This window comes from Staurois parvus, unplaced genomic scaffold (assembly GCF_062004578.1).
Source record: "Staurois parvus isolate SC_StPar_1 unplaced genomic scaffold, SC_StPar_1.0 ptg002140l, whole genome shotgun sequence".
In the NCBI taxonomy this organism is placed as follows: Eukaryota; Metazoa; Chordata; class Amphibia; order Anura; family Ranidae; genus Staurois; species Staurois parvus.
Window position 1 is genome coordinate 3653908 of NW_028319936.1, and position 12311 is coordinate 3666218.

The 12311-nt window shown below is 41.9% G+C and overlaps 1 protein-coding gene across 2 annotated transcripts in view; it reads right to left on the reverse strand.

Moving 5' to 3' along the window:
* Window positions 1-9703: 9703 nt before the first annotated feature.
* The window catches only part of ATG3 (autophagy related 3), a 77947-nt gene continuing 75339 nt past the window's right edge, over window positions 9704-12311 (reverse strand). For both annotated transcript variants that reach the window (XM_089665162.1, XM_089665164.1), the window contains exon 13: window positions 9704-9933. In XM_089665162.1, coding sequence (XP_089521288.1) covers window positions 9852-9933 — 82 coding nt within the window. In that variant the 3' untranslated portion in view covers window positions 9704-9851. The remainder of the gene's footprint in view (window positions 9934-12311) is intronic.

Sequence of the window (12311 nt, forward strand, 5' to 3'; positions counted from 1 at the left end):
ATTCAAAACAGCTCTGCTTTTCTTCCTGGTAAGCTGTGATTGGCCCACAGCTCTCACATGATACATGGGGCCAATCACAGCACCCTGTACCATGTGAACAGCTCTAGCCAATCATAGATCAATATTATTTTGAACTGTCATGCAAAGCAAACTGTAAAGAAAAATTTTAAAAATCCCTGCTCCCCCCACCCGAGTAGTACAATATTGTTAAAAAAATAAAATAAACTGTATTGAGATTTTTTTTCTCCAAAGGGTCTCTTTTTTTAACTGCTTGCCGACCACCTGCAAGGTGTGTGTGTGTTCTATCCTAGCATTTTAGGCCTCCGAAACTGTGATAGGTAAAGAGGAAGTAATATGAGGAAATATGCCCTTTTTGGGGCCTGTATGTGGATTTTGGGGCCTGTATGTGGATAGGCTGCCAAAGAGTCTCTCCCGTGTGGTATCCCCAAGCTCGGGAGAAGTAGCAGAATGTGTTTTGGGGTGTTACTGCACATAACGCCATGGCATACTTAAGCAATATATCAGTTAAGTGACAACTTTAAAAAAAATTGTCATTCTCCAAAAATGTGTGGCAAAAAAAATAAAATCTTCCATGGACTCAACATACCTCCCAGCAAATTCCTTGGGGTATCTACTTTCCAAAAAGGGGTAATTTGGGGGGGGGGGGGTTGTACTGCCCTGGCATTTTAGCACCTCAAGAAATGTGATAGGAAGTCAGAAAGTAAAAGCTGTGTACATTCCAGTACATATACACCATAGTTTGTAGACGCTATAACTTTCACACAAATCAATTAATATACACATATTGGGATTTTTTATTTACAAAAGACATGTAGCAGAATACATTTTGCCCTTATTGTATGACTAAATTTGAGTTTATTGGATTTTTTTTGTAACTGAAAGTAGAAACAAATTTTTTTTTCAAAATTTTCATTTATATCACAAAAAATAAAAAAACCAGTGGTGATCAAATACCCCAAAAAGAAAGCTCTATTTGTTTGAAAAAAATGAAATAAATTTCTTTCCGGTACAGTGTTGCATGACTGCGCAATTATCAGTTAAAATAGCGCACTGCTGAATAGCAAAAAATGACCTGGTCGGGGGGGGGGGGGGGGGGTTTATCTTCTGAAGGGCAAGTGGTTAACCGCTTCACGACCGCCATATTGCTATATTTGAACTACTGCTATAGGCTGGTAAGGCTGCGCAAAATCACGTATATATACGTGAGTTTGTATTTCGGGGTAGGGGGCATGCGCGCCCTACCCGCGCCGCCATTGGTGGCTACAGCTGTTGATCACAGGGTCCTGGCTTGAGATTCGCTGCCCGCACCCGGTGATCGCCGAGGAACACTGACGGGGGAGAGTTCTGGATGTAAACAATACAGATCTCTCCCGTCAGCACCATCACGCTGCTTTGTATTGCTCTGCAAAGCAGCGTGCTTACACAGCACAACACAGCAAACAGTAAAACACACACAGCACACAGTTAACCCCTTCCTACCCAGTGTCATTAGTACAGTGTCAGTGCTTTTTATTAGCACTGATCACTGTATTAGTGTCACTGGGAATGTCAGTGACAGTCAGTTCCCCCCATGTCAGAATACCCGCCGCAGTCCAGCTAGAAGTCGCTGATTGTCGCTCTTACTAGTATATAGAAAAAAATTCCACTATATATACCGCCATTTGTAAACGCTATAACTTTCACGTAAACCAATTAATTTACACGTATTGGGATTTTTTTTTAGCATACATGTAGCAGAATACATTTTGGCCTAAATTTATGATGAAATTTTATTTGTAATATTTTTTTTACTGGAGCTCCATTTGTGGGGAAAAAGGACATAAATTTCATGTGGGTGCAGCGTTGCATGACCACACAATTGTCAGTTAAAATAATGCAGCATCGTATTGCAAAAAATGGCCTGGTCAGGAAGGGAGGTAAATCCTCTGGAGGGCAAGTGGTTAAAAAAGGCATGCGTACCTGGACACTGCCATGGCGGCTTTGTTCTGTTTGTAAACAAAGCATTGTTGTGTTAACAGCTGGTTGCTCATCATGATCGACACTAGATGACATAATTTATATTGAGGGACTTATTAGGCCTTTTGCACATGAACATATGAGCCCATACAATGGAAATTCCAGAGTATATCCTTGCTCAAAATGTCCAGGTGCTGCGAGATCATTCACATATGGAGGGGGGGAGGTGTTGGGGTTCAGGGTCTCGGGGGCCCTTTTAAAAGGGGGCTATCAAATACTGATAAATCAGCCCCTCACACGCTCACAACCACAGGACCAGGGTTGTGGGGAAGAGGCCCCTGTTCTCATGAACATGGAGACAGTCAGGGGCACCCCCCTCCCAACCTGCCATGTGGAGGGCATGTGGCATGGTTCAGGAGGGGGGCACATGCCAATCCCCCCTTTCCTGGCCTGTCGGGCTGCATGGTTTATAAGATAAGAGTCTGGTAAGGATTTCGGGAGGGATCTCGTGCCGTTTTAAAAGAAATATTTTTTCGGACCCGAAAGGCCTGGTAGGGTTGGGGGAAGCACATGTCTTTTCACTACTGCAGCCAGGAGGTACAATCTGTGATAAAATAAGATGGAAAAAAACAAGGCAAATACGAAAAAAAAAAATATTTGTTTTTAAATTAATGCATGCGGTATGTAACATGCATTTTTTGGTGTGAATTGACTGCGTTTGAGATAAATAATGCATGATAAGCATGCTTTGGTATACTCTGAAGCTAGACTCACAATGTCTCTTAACACTTCCTCTATTAAAACGGTTTTCTTTCTTTCATTATTTCCTGGTGTTCTGGCCAGCAAGTATGTTGGTTTTCAAAAGAACAAGCTGTCCTGCAGATGTAGCAGTTACAGTGTTGAGACGAACCATTTACCATTGACAGGGATGCTTACAATGATCAGCTTTTATTTATGCAATACCTTTATCCCAAAAGGAAAAAAAAAACTTACTGTGACAACTGCTTAAAACGTGTATTTATGTATTAACAACTTCAATTTGTCAGTGTATCTAAATCAGCTAGTGCACCTAACGCTCCCCTCCCCAGTGACTCACAATGCTGCTGTCCAAAGGTTTTCTATTGCTCCTTCATTCAGAGGAGCCTACGAAATAAACCTCATGCAGCCACATTTCATGATTGGTAAACTGCAATATATTGCACTATTGGTTTTAGGTTTAATACTGCTTTAAGTAAAAGTGAGGAGGTTATTGTTACATGTACGTGTCTATATATATATATATATATATATATATACACACACACACAGTGGGGCAAAAAAGTATTTAGTCAGCCACCAATTGTGCAAGTTCTCCCATTTAAAAAGATGAGAGAGGTCTGTAATTGGCATCATAGGTAGACCTCAACTATGAGAGACAAAATGAGAAAAAAAATCCAGACAATCGCATTGGCTGATTTGGAAAGAATTTATTTGCAAATTATGGTGGAAAATAAGTATTTGGTCACCTACAAACAAGCAAGATTTCTGGCTCTCACAGACCTGTACCTTCTTCTTTAAGAGGCTCCTCAGTCCTGCACTCATTACCTGTATCAATGGCACCTGTTTGAACTTGTTATCAGTATAAAAGACACCTGTCCACAACCTCAAACAGTCACACTCCAAACTCCACTATGGTGAAGATCAAAGAGCTGTCGAAGGACACCAGAAACAAAATTGTAGACCTGTACCAGGCTGGGAAGACTGAATCTGCAATAGGCAAGCAGCTTGGTGTGAACAAATCAACTGTGGGAGCAACAATTAGAAAATGGAAGAGATACAAGACCACTGATAATCTCCCTCGATCTGGGGCTCCACGCAAGATCTCACCCCATGGGGTCAAAATGATCACAAGAACGGTGAGCAAAAATCCCAGGACCACACAGGGGGACCTAGTGAATGACCTGCAGAGAGCTGGGACCAATGTAACAAAGACTACCATCAGTAACACACTACGCCACCAGGGGCTCAGATCCTGCAGTGCCAGACGTGTCCCCGTGCTTAAGCCAGTACATTTCCGGGCCCATCTGAAGTTTGCTAGAGAGCATTAGGATGATCCAGAAGAGGATTGGGAGAATGTCATATGGTCAGATGAAACCAAAATATAACTGTTTGGTAGAAACACAACTCGTCGTGTTTGGAGGAGAGAGAATGCTGAGTTGCATCCAAAGAACACCATACCTACTGTGAAGCATGGGGGTGGCAACATCATGCTTTGGGGCTGTTTCTCCGCAAAAGGGACCAGGACAACTGTTCCATGTACAGGACAGAATGAATGGGGCCATGTATCGTGAGATTTTGAGTGCAAACCTCCTTCCATCAGCAAGAGCATTGAAGATGAAACATGGCTGGGTCTTCCAACATGACAATGATCCCAAACATACCGCCCGGGCAACGAAGGAGTGGCTTCGTAAGAAGCATTTCAAGGTCCTGGAGTGGCCTAGCCAGTCTCCAGATCTCAACCCCATAGAAAACCTCTGGAGGGAGTTGAAAGACTGTGTTGCCCAGCGACAGCCCCAAAACATCACTGCTCTAGAGGAGATCTGCATGACGGAATGGGCCAACATATCAGCAACAGTGTGTGCCAACCTTGTGAAGACTTACAGGAAGCGTTTGACCTCTGTCATTGCCAACAAAGGATATATAACAAAGTATTGAGATGAACTTTTGATATTGACCAAATACTTATTTTCCACCATAATTTGCAAAGAAATTCTTTCCAAATCAGCCAATGTGATTGTCTGGATTTGTTTTCTCATTTTGTCTCTCATAGTTGAGGTCTACCTATGATACCAATTACAGGCCTCTCTCATCTTTTTAAGTGGGAGAACTTGCACAATTGGTGGCTGACTAAATACTTTTTTTCACCACTGTATATACATACACATACATATATATATATATATATATATATATATACATACATACGCACACATAAGCTTTATTACTGTACATGTAGAGAGCTTTGAAAGCTATGAGTCAGTCCTTTTTTTTGTAAGCTCGACAGAGCAGGGCCCTCGATCCCCTCATGTTTTGCATTGTATTGTTATTGTTCTGTCCCCCTTTGTAATGTACAGCGCTGAGCGAACTATTGGCGCTTTACAAATACTGTATAATAATAATATATACTGTGCAATAATGCTACAGTAATGCTTTCACAAGCTCTAGTAGTAGAGACCTGATCAGAAAGGTGTACCATAAGCCCTGGTTCACACTGATGTGGTGCATTTTCTGTGCGAATTCTGCACCGCATCAGAATCGCACCTCGTTCATGCGAACCGCTGCGGGTGTGTATATTAACAACACCCTGAAAGCGGTCCGCAAAACGTGGTGCGGTGTGCAGAATCAGATCGCAGAGATGTGAATACCCATGCGATCCGATTCTATTGCGGACCAAAAAAAAGGGTCCTGCACATTTTTGGTGCAGATGCGGTGCGATTAGAGCCATACAAAATGTATGGCTCCAATTGCACCGCACACAAATCGCATGTTATTTGTGCAGGAATGCGGTGTGGTTCCTGTGCGAATCACATGCGATAAACCACACTGCATATATGTGAACCCAGGCTAAAGGTAAAAAAGGAACATTTTATTCAGTATTTAATAAATATGACTCACTATGACGGTAAGTATGACTGTGCAGCATTCACGTTGAAACACAGGAACCTCATTTTCTAACTAAATATTAACTTTTTGTTTAAATGAACATAAAGTGCTGCTTACATAGTACAAAGTGTATCTGTTAAATAAACAAGCCCATTTGCATCTTGAATATCTGAAGTTTGTGCGGAATAAAGACACATTGTTATTTCAATAGAAAGTTTATTCTGCATAGTTTGTGTCAAAACATAAATGAATATATAAATGAATTGCCATGAACAAATCATGATGAGCCAACTCGTTTCCTCGAGCTATAGACTTGAGTTGATGAGCACATATGGTATTTTATATGCAGGTTACCTATGCCTGTTCATTGAACTGCTCAAGTCTGAAAAACAAGAAGCCAAAGAGACCTTTCTTCAAAATAAAACATTCACTCAATCATAAAACTGGATAAAAATAAAATAGGATGGGAAGCAAGCTTTCTCTTCATTGAAAAAGCCTATTAAAACTCCTTAACACCCACATTCTAAAATAGGACTTTTGTCTTACCTGTAAAATCTCTTTCTTGGAGGACATTATGGGACACAAGATAGTATACTGAAACTGAGCTATACTGCCACCTTCAGGAACACTGGAGCCTAGAAAAGCAAAGCTGTAAGGACAGTCAGCCAGTGTAACCTCTTGCGCCCCCAAATGCTTAATTTAGTAATCAAGGATAGGAGTGGATTAGGCTCCATGAACACTGGGTGTTTAACCCCAGGGCACAGACTCTAGTGTTTAGCTGCAAGTGGAGGACACAGGTGTACAGCTCAGCTTTATTTCCACCAGTCTGTCATACTCTATGAGAGGCTGACAGCTTCTGTGGCTGGCTGGTGCATCTAGGGGTACTTTTATTTAAGGCAGTATATGCCCAGGGATGAATGCCCAGAATGCAGGCTGCTAGTGTACTGGGCATTTATCCTGGGTACATACTGCCCTAAATGGAAGTACCTCTTGATGCACCATCCAGCCCCATTATGCCACAGGAACTCTCAGACTCAGAGTTCAACAGACTCCTGGCAGAGGGATTGGAAAGCAGGTGAGGAAAGAGTTTGAGTAGAAACAGCATAAATCAGGGTGAACTGATCCCAAGGAGTCACCAGGGCATCCACCATAAATGCCAGATGATCTCTGAACCTGGAAACAAATTTGTCCAGTTTGCTGTTGAACCTGAAAGCCTGAAGACCCACCCCTGTATCCCCTACCTTCGATAGAGGTCCATAAATACATGATGAAGAAACCACTTTTCCGAGTCTATATGATGATGAGTGAGAATGTCTGGGCGCGTAGCCTAGTCTGTGCTCCTGAGATCTTCCCTCTGATACTTCCGGTGACGTCCCTTCCGCCGGTGCAGTCCATGCTGGTTGTGCGGCCATTTCTGGGTTACAGGCACCGTTGACCAGCTCCAATACATCCCTATACCCAAGGAAGATCCTCTCTACTACACCCACGGCTCCAGCTGTCATTCTGGCATGTCCGGCGATACCCTATAGAAGGGAGGAGAGTGGTCATACACCCCAACACAGATGAGCTTTATGTTATCCTTGTTCTTGTGAGTGTTTTTATATCAACAAATTAAACTTTATACTAATATACTGCACTTAGTCTGGCGCCTCCAGTTCCTCTTCTTTCTCATCTTTGCATACAGAGCTGGCCCTGCTCTTTAGGACGGCTGCTGCTAACCACGCTTACTTCCAGCCAGCATTCAGAGACATTTTTTTACGGACTTTATTTACCATTTGTGTGCATATATGATTATATCATGTTCTTTGTAAGTCTGAGCTGAATCATACCATCAATCTTATATGACACATTTCTATTTCCACTTTTCATTGGAGTATCTATAGTTTTGAGTGCCAGATTTTCTTCCGCTTTGAGTGAGAATATCCGCCTGAAAATTTTCGATGCCCAGGATGTGCAAAATAGACAGGGCTGGAACATGATTTTCTGTTCAAACAAGTATCAGATCTGCTTTTCTATAAGCTTTGAGACTTTTGGTTCCTCCCTGATGGTTAATGTAAGCCATGGTCATGATGTTGTCTAACTGAATATCCTGGTTGGATGATCACGGAGTTGAGAGGATCCACCGTTCAAGGGGCAATCAACCTCCAGAACATTGATCAGAGGATAAACTTCCTCTGATGACCAAGTCCCTTGAACTGAAAGAAAGTAAGGACGGGCGTTTGTTGCGAGAACCATCCAGACCATATTGAGGGAAAAAAAAATTTTCAGCACCAGACTTGTGACCCACCAAGCCAAGCCTGGTTTCTGGGGTCATGTGGATGCAGCAATCGGATAGCTGATCCTGGCTGTCCCACACTGCCAGAATGTTAAGTTGCAAAATTGGATGGCTTCTGGATAACATTCCAGACCAAAGCATTTGAAATGTCCTGGGAAAAGATGTCTGCAAAGTCCAAACCATACCTCCCCCCTTCCCCGGAACATTTTAAATGTGACACCTCTGTATTGTGAGGAGGCCTGCAATGCATAATAAGGAAAGAAAAATAAAGCATTTTGACTGTGAATAAAAAGGCTGCACATCACTGCACACTGAATAGAGTGGAAGTTGGGCAAATTCAGCCTTAGTGTTTTTCTTTGGGTGGAACTTTCCTGTGCCTAGATGCCATCTAGTGGACAGATAAAAAAAAAAATCTCTACATTGGAGAGAGACCCATGTTAATCTTTAGTAGATTATTTTTTAGCTGTATGTGCCTTATTGTCTTGGTGACTAATATAAACATAATTTCTTGTACAGGCATCACAACTCTAAAGCCCCTCCCCAGGACAAAAATAGATGCCCTGTTATTGCTACCTCCCACCAATCATATAACTAATTGCCCTTCCTTACTTACCTAAAGCCACAGTCACATAATGCTGCTGGCCAAACCTTCTCTACTTGTGTTTACTTCCTGGTAGGGTCCTTCTTCGGGTGTCCATGTCCCTGCCTGTGTGACATGAACACTTCCTATTGGATGGCTGGCAGCAGGATCCTCTCAGGGAAGGAGGAGGAAGGCATTATCATAGGGTGATGACAGGAGATGGGTGGTATCGGGCACCACTGCAGTGCTAGATTTGCAGTCCCCCACTATGGAACTGATGATGGCGAAGGACTTTGACCAGGGGGGTGGGGGGCACTAAAGCGAGTATATCTGGCTTCATGGGGGGGGGGGGTGAAATAAAGGTGCCTCTGACACCAAACAAGGCACTTTTCAGTAGAATCCCCACCTTCTGCCAACTTTAATTTAGTTTATGGATTGATTTAGCCAATTTAATTTAGTTTTGGATCAATTAGGGCAGAGATAAAAATTGCAGCAGGTTTCAATTTCTTTAACCCCTTTGAACAGAATCTCTCCCCCCCCCACCTCCTGTCCTGCAACACCCATGCAAGAAATGGGAAGTGTTGTCAGTAAGACAGGAAAGCTTAGCAGTAAAAACACTGTTCAAAGATCTAACACTTCCACACTCTTCTCAAAATGTGCATTTCAGTAAACTGCCTAACTGATGAATATCAGGGGATTAGAGGTGCTGGGAGATCTTTAGGTGACAGTTTGTAGAGCAGTCACAGAGGTGGTCTAAGGACAACATGTGGAGAGAACCAAGCACATTAAAAAGGAGATAAGGAGGAAAGATGACATGCAACCTCTTTTAGTACTAGGTTGGCCAAGGATAGACCCATGGTCTAAGAATCAACTTTTATGTTCTGTACTGCACAATTAAGATAGGATTTTGGGGGCATTTTGAATTGAACTGGCTGTTTCCTTATTTCACTCATTTACACACAGCACAAAAGTTTTTCCTTTAACTAGTGAGAAACCCACACCAATCAACAAGTTGGGACTGCTGCAGGTCACAATCATAGAGAAATGATTGCACATAACATGACATTTAGGTCATAGTGGATTCCTAATTAAAAAAAACAAAAAAACAACTTTGAATGTCTTCTATTCATTTACCCACAATAATATCTGTATTTTCAGCTATGTTCTAGATAGTTCCAGTATTAATGGATTATTAAATGAGAAAAACAAAAGCAAAATTATACCACAGACATGTTTAAATGCAGAAATTTAATCAAATAAGCATATTATACATTACAGAAATGTTGCATATTTGTATGTTTGGGGAAAAAAAAAGAAGTTTGTGTAACGGTCATTAAAAATTGAGCTTTCACAGGGTCTGAATATGGATGGTTGAAGTTACATTGTAAAATGCCGCGTGTAATCATATTCTATTGTAGGAATGACAGCCTGTACAAATTTTAGAAAAATAAGCAGGTACCTGAGGATATATGGTTAAGGAAATGGCAGGTATAAACTCTATGCACAGTTTTAGTATCTCCTAGTCAATGCCTTTTTCACCCCAGATTCTGTTATTGAGTATTTTTAAATCCAAATAAATATAATAAATACAATAAAGCATAATCGGTCCTTTCACACCATACTGCATATGAAAACTCACCGCAACTCATTGAAAATGCATGTGTGTTCATATGCATTTAACATGCATTGTGTTAGGTTTTATGCAACTGTTCAGGTCATTTATTGTGAAGCAACAGGTCCCAGGAAGGGGTCAATATACTAAGAACAAAGTATTTATGTTTACTTCTAGTTGTGTTGCATTTACATGCATGCATGTCCATTGTGTTAAAATGCAGACAAGTTGCATTTTAAAGCATTGCACATTTATACAACAATGTGGTGTGATGGAGGCACATTTAAAACCATTGTTTCTTTTATGTGCCCTTGCAGTGACCTGCATTGATTCCATGCAAAAAAACAAGCCCTATGAGAGGTCTACTTCCCAAATAAATGGGAGGGATTTACTAAAACTGGAGTGTACCAAATCTGGTGCACCTCTGCATAGAATCCAATTAGATTCCAGGTTTCATTGTCAAAGCTTAAAGTGTTACTAAACCCACGACAGTAAAATCTGTCTGTATAGGCAGTAAAGCATGCTGGTTATACTCACTATGGAACCTAAGGGGTTAATCTGCATTGTGTACAAAGGATTTTGATTAGGTCTCCTTTGATCCTCCCCTTCTACTGTCCCCAATATACAGTGAAGGAAATAAGTATTTGCTCCCCTGCTGATTCTGAATGTTTGCCCACTCACAAAGAAATGATCAGTCTAAAAATCCAATGGTAGGTGCATTGTAACAGACAGAGTAGCAACAAAAATTTCAAAAGAAATGCATGTCTAACAAATTATGCACTGATTTGCATGTTCATGAAAGTCTTTAAGGTTTGGTGGCTGACGTATAGCACTCATATATAACTCACTCGTATATAACTTTCCGTTCCCTCCGCAGATTTTCAATCGGATTAAGGTCTGGAGACTGGCTAGGCCACTCCAGGACCTTAATGTGCTTATTCTTGAGCCACTCCTTTGTTGACTTGACCGTGTGTTTTGGGTCATTGTCATGCTGGAACACCCATCCACGACCCATTTTCAATGCCCTGGCTGAGGGAAGAAGGTTCTCACCCAAGATTTGACGGTACATTGCCCCGTCCATCATCCCTTTGATGCGGTGCAGTTGTCCTGTCCCCTTAGCAGAAAAACATCCCCCAAAGCAGAATGTTTCCACCACCATGTTTGACAGTTGGAATGGTGTTCTTGGGGTCATAGGCAGCAATCCTCCTCTTCCAAACGCAGTGAGTTGAATTGATGCCAAAGAGCTCAATTTTGGTCTCATCTGACCACAACACTTTCAACCAGTCCTCCTCTGAAGTTTGCCACTGAACATCTGAATAATGCAGACAGGCCAGCCTTCTTGAGCAGAGGGACCTTGCGGGCACAGCAGGATTTCAGTCATCATCGGCGTAGTGTGTTACCAATTGTTTTCTTGGTGACTGTGGTCCCAGCTGCCTGGAGATCATTGACAAGAGCCTCACGTGTAGTTCTGGGATGATTCCCCACTGTTCTCATGATCATTGACATTCCACGAGGTGAGATCTTGCATGGTGCACCAGACCTAGGGAGACTGACAGTTGTTTTGTGTTTCTTCCATTTGCGAATAATTGCACCAACTGTTGTCACCTTCTCACCAAGCTGCTTGGTGATAGTTTGGAAGCCCAGTTCAGCCTTGTGTAGGTCGACAATCTTGTCCCTGACATCCTTGGACAGCTCTTTGGTCTTTGCCATGGTGGAGAGTTTGGAATCTGATTGTTTGATTGTTGTCCTGTGGACAGGTGTCTTTTATACAGGTAACAAAATGAGATTAGCAGCACTCCCTTTAATAGACTGCTTCTAATCTCAGCTTGTTACCTGTATGAAAGACACCTGGTAGCCAGAAATCCTGCTGAATGATAGGGGATCAAATACGTATTTCCCTCATGAACATGCAAATCAGTGCATAATTTGTTAGACATGCATTTCTTTTGTTGCTATTTTGTCTCTGTGTTACAACACACCTACCATTCGATTTTTAGACTGATCATTTCTTTGTAAGTTGGCAAACATTCAAAATCAGCAGGGGGATCAAATACTTATTTCCTTCACTGTATCTCCTGATAAACAGAAGCTTGAAGGCAAGCTGCACATGCTCAGGTTGGTGTGTATTGCTTGAGTTTTTTTTTTTTTTCTTGGGAGAGTGCATGTAATCATCACAGGACCAATCAGCACTGTCCAGACAGAAAGTCGGGGGTCTTCCAGCCTCA